At 37.9% G+C, this 5008-nt stretch overlaps 1 protein-coding gene across 1 annotated transcript; it reads left to right on the forward strand.

The window, feature by feature from the left end:
- The first annotated feature begins 85 nt into the window (after positions 1-85).
- LOC119892819 (peroxisome assembly factor 2-like) lies at positions 86-4508 on the forward strand. The gene is made up of 5 exons (XM_038704831.1): positions 86-1328; positions 1532-1648; positions 2033-2110; positions 2348-2487; positions 4136-4508. The coding sequence occupies exons 1-5, from the start codon at positions 1207-1209 to the stop codon at positions 4270-4272; spliced, it is 594 nt and encodes a 197-aa protein (XP_038560759.1). The 5' UTR covers positions 86-1206; the 3' UTR covers positions 4273-4508.
- Positions 4509-5008: the final 500 nt, after the last annotated feature.

Below are 5008 nucleotides of genomic sequence, written 5' to 3' on the forward strand. Positions count from 1 at the left end.
AATAAAAGCCTCAGAATGTAACAGGAGTTTATGGCTGGCTTGAAGACTTTCAAAATAAAAATCTGTTTCCTTCTTTACTGTAGTTCAGCTTCATGCACCAACTTTTCACGAAGTGCATTGTTTTTAGTAATATGTTGTTTCAGCAATGTAAATATGCCAGAATTAGCCCAAAGTCTATTTCCCATCTCTTGTCCCCGGCAGGGACGCAGCGATTACAGGATTTCACTATTAATCTTGCTTTAAAACATCACAGTTAAAAGCTTGCTGTTAAAAGGTTCCTGCTAAAGGAGCGAATACCTGCATTAAACTTGATGCAGCGCCCAGCTTTGCACGCGGCGCCCAAGTAAAGGTCATACATAATAACGGAGTTTAATAGCGTACAGTCGAGGTGAGAGTCGAACTTCCGGTGCAGCGTAAACAAACAAAGCAGGTGTTGCCTTTCAGACGACAGCACCGCTGCGCTATGAGGCCCGTTATTTTCAATAGCTTGTGCCGCGCTCGGGCGGTTTGTTGCTGCGTTAAGCAGCGCACGGCGAGCTCAGCGCACGGCGAGCTTTTATGGTTTTAAGTTTTTATGGACTGCAGACCTTCAGTCACTGAACATTTAACGTTAAATCGAGCTGTCGCCTCCTCCTGTCTGTGTTGGTGTAAAACACTAACAAAACATCAGGAGCTTATAAACGTTCAGGACTGAAGACTTCCAGTTAACTGCATTTCAGTTATTAACACCGCAAGAGAGACGTTCTCATTTTCACTAAAACATACGTGTGATGCTGATGACAGCAATTCAGTTTATTCCCCTCCTTTAATATAATTTCCCCTGGGAGATAAATTAAGTTAATATTCCTCTTACATTAATAATCATTACTAGTGTTATTAAATTAATTAATGCGTAACAATCGTGAAACCGTGATTATTTTTACTGACCAACAAAATCTGTAATCGTTGGATCCCTAGTCCCCAGCAGGACGTCACAACAAACAATAAAAACCAATTAAACGTACAACACAATATAAATTTAATATAAGTGTTTACTGAGTTGGGCCCAAATTAAATTTAATTAGTTTGTGAGTGAGAGTTTATTTATCTTGAGACAACTTGTATTGTCTGCAAATAAAATCTCAGTTGAGCGAAGCGCTCGGCGCTTTACGACCTGTGATGGTCACAGAGACTTGATTGACCAGATGTTTGTGAGACTGTAGACTGATGCTGTGTTCAGTGTTCTGCAGAGCGCGCTCGGCAGCTCCCTGCGTCGTCTTCTTCGATGAGCTGGACTCTCTGGCTCCCAGCAGGGGGCGCACTGGAGACTCTGGAGGGGTGATGGACAGGTGAGTGTTTACCGGCTCACTCTCTGCATGACGCGCTTTCCACATCATTTAGTAGTTTATATCTTAATTACTTTATTTACTTTAATTAGTCTTTTATGGAACATTATCTTGTGTTTTTGTTGCTTTTTGTATTTTCTTTGTCTTTTATTGTGAAGCCCCCTGCAACGTGTTTCAATAAAGTTTGATTGAATGTCCCTGTGCAGAGTCGTGTCCCAGCTGCTGGCCGAGCTCGACACTCTGCACTCGTCCGTCGGCGTTTTTGTGATCGGAGCCACAAACCGTCCCGACCTGCTGGACCAATCGCTGCTGAGGCCCGGCAGGTCAGAGGTCACACACCTGTGTCTGCTGTGACGCTGTCGACTCAGACTCACCTGAAGCTCAACTTGTCTTTAGATATCTTTTATTCTTTCTGCTCGTTTCCATTTACTGTACATCAGAATTCAACAAGCAGAAATTGAACTAGATAGAATGAAGAATTGTTAAAAATGTACAGATGAGTAAAATAAGAAATGCAGACTTGCAGTTCAAATTAAAAATAGCAGAACTATATAAAGACTGCAACGCCGACTGCATCCCATCTATCATCCGTCATATTGAATCAAATTTGACCTTGAAAGTCTGGAAACTCGTGCATTATAAACACCGGTCAGGTTTTTGTCTTAAAATAAAACGCATGATGTCGGCGTCTCTCGTGTCCCCTCCAGGTTTGATAAGCTGGTCTATGTTGGGATCAACGAGGACCGGGTCTCTCAGCTGCAGGTTCTGCAGGCCATCCTCAGAAAGTAAGAACAGCGCGGTCTCTACCGGACCACAGCACACGAACAGTTGGTCTGGATCAGGAAAAAAACTTCATGAAGTCCTGAGAGATGATTCGGTTTTTTTAAAAAAGAATTTATGCACCCAAGATCTGAATCCTGGGACCAAAGATAATGAATGAAAAGTAACATAATAACTGGGCTCCACGTGTGATTAGTCTTAATGGTGTTGTGTCTGAAACTGGATGCCTTCAATCCCTCCAGGTTCCAGCTGGACTCTGCTGTGGACCTGCATGATGTGGTGGATCGTTGCCCCGCTCACATGACCGGCGCCGACCTGTACGCTCTCTGTTCGGACGCCATGACGGCCGCCATCAAGAGGAAGATCGCCCTCATTGACGACGGTGAGAAAACACAAAAAAGAAGCGGATTTAAAGTTGAAATTTTCAACCACAAAAACTACAGAGACGATCACACTTCTTATTTTTGTTGTTGCAACAGGTGAACAGGGTTCAAACGACTGTAGAGCTCCAACAGTGCCTCTATTACACAGCGCACTCGCTCATAAACTCACCAAACCGTTAAATCAAAGTGCCAGATATAATGGTTTAAATCTATGAGGCCTTTTTTAGACTTTGTATTTGATCTTGGTTGACGTCTGTCGTGTCACAGTTAATGTTTTTGAAACATTCTGCTTTATTAGTCATCACCTACTTGACATAATAATAATAATTAGCGTCAGTAATGTTATAAGAAAATGCATATTAAATCTTCAGCCGTCACTTCTCTTCGTGTTGTCAGCTTTTATCAGACCGGACGCCACAAAGATGATGCACATACATGAGATTATTCTGTGGACAGTTTCCAGATTCTTTAATCCACAGAGATAAAAACACTTGTTGCATAATTATAGTAAATCATGACATTAGTTTAACTTGATGATTTCTTAAGTAATTTATTGTAGCAAAGTCTCTAAACTGACTCGACTTACCTTATTTAATGTCATATGTTTTTTAATTTAGGAGAGATAAAGAAACGGGGTGTAATATTTACATACACAATGTGTTATTTGTTTAAGATTTGGGTCAGTGTTTTATTGGTGGTAACCGAACGTCCGTCGTTTCTATAAGAAATAATAAGATTTGTGAACACGGCAACATTGTTGGAAAAAAAACCCTTTAAAACAGCTGTTTTTTACCCTAGAAACAGAAAACATTTGTGGGGTTAAAGATGTGATGGTAAAAAGTGGACCTGCAAGATTTACAAGAAAAAAATTACAGTGGTAAGTTTACAAGTAAAAAATTATATTCTGACGTTAGAGTGGTGAATTTACGAGTAAAAAATTATATTCTGAGTTTAGAGTGGTGAATTTACGAGTAAAAAATTATATTCTGATGTTAGAGTGGTAAATTTACGAGTAAAAAATTATATTCTGATGTTAGAGTGGTAAATTTACGAGTAAAAAATTATATTCTGAGGTTAGAGTGGTAAATTTACGAGTGAAAAATTATATTCTGAGGTTAGAGTGGTGAATTTACCAGTAAAAAAATTATATTCTGAGGTTAGAGTGGTAAATTTACCAGTAAAAAAATTATATTCTGAGGTTAGAGTGGTAAATTTATGAGTAAAAAATTATATTCTGACGTTAGAGTGGTAAATTTACGAGTAGAAAATTATATTCTGACGTAAGAGTGGTAAATTTACGAGTAGAAAATTATATTCTGACGTAAGAGTGGTAAATTTACGAGTAAAAAATTATATTCTGAGGTTAGAGTGGTGAATTTACGAGTAAAAAATTATATTCTGACGTTAGAGTGGTGAATTTACAAGTAAAAAATTCACAAATTTACAAAATAAAATCTCTGATATTCTGGGATTAAAGCACACAATTTTAAATAAAAACTCTTATATTTTCTGAGAGTAAAGTGGTAAATTAACAGGATAAAACTAAAAAATTTACAAGTAAATTGAAAATAAGTGGACCTGGTTCAGCCCAGATGTGCAGTCGAGGCTCGTCTGTCTACATTCACACTTTATCGGTCTTTCTCTCAGGTCTGGACTCGGAGGACTCGCCTGTACTCGTCTCCGTTGAGGATTTCTCGGCAGCATTAGAAAACTTCAAGCCGTCTGTTTCAGACCAGGAGCTGCTGCGATACAAAAACATTCAACAGAGACTCACAGCAAAGTAGAAACTTCGTAGAAAATCGTCATCAATCAGTCGCTGATGATGATCATGATGATGACCACTCTTCAACACCTTACGGGATGTTTTAAGAACTGATGAAGGTCTAATTAAAGTGCCAACCACCAGAAATCAACATTGTGATAAACTGTAGATGATGTAAATGATGTAAACAAGAGGAGAAGTTATACAATTGTGAAATGTAATGTACACAAGTTAAATTAAACGTGTGATTTGAGGTTATTTGACAGTACATCAAAAGGGTCAGATCAGCCAATAAGGTTGAGAGTTTCTTCATGCCCCAGACAAGGTTTGTGTGGCTTTTCAAAAAAAATAACTCTCGTTAACAATTACTGGATTAATATGGTGACATACCTGTTCTGCTTTTATTACTAATATGACCATAACCAATGTTAATTATACTGAATCAGTGATGTATGTTGTAAACAAATCACTGCAGTGAATAAAACTATAGTATAAAGATAGAAAATTTCAGTGGATCATATAGTATAGTATCATAATCTGTCAACCTTTGCGTAAATTGTGTTGAGCAAACCATGACATTCAACACCAGAATCTCCAACAATTAAGCAGTGCTTAAAATAAATTAAAAAAGTTTTTTAAAAATTTACAATTAAAAAACCTGACATTCTGAGATTAAAGCGGTAAATTTAGGAGTAAAAAATCTCAAATTTATGTAAAAAAACAATTCTGAGATTAAAGTTTAAATTTACGCGATAAAA

The sequence above is a fragment of the Micropterus salmoides genome, unplaced genomic scaffold (genome assembly GCF_014851395.1).
Source record: "Micropterus salmoides isolate LMB-PRFRI ecotype aquatic unplaced genomic scaffold, ASM1485139v1 Ms_hic_scaffold_704, whole genome shotgun sequence".
NCBI classification, from domain to species: domain Eukaryota; kingdom Metazoa; phylum Chordata; class Actinopteri; order Centrarchiformes; family Centrarchidae; genus Micropterus; species Micropterus salmoides.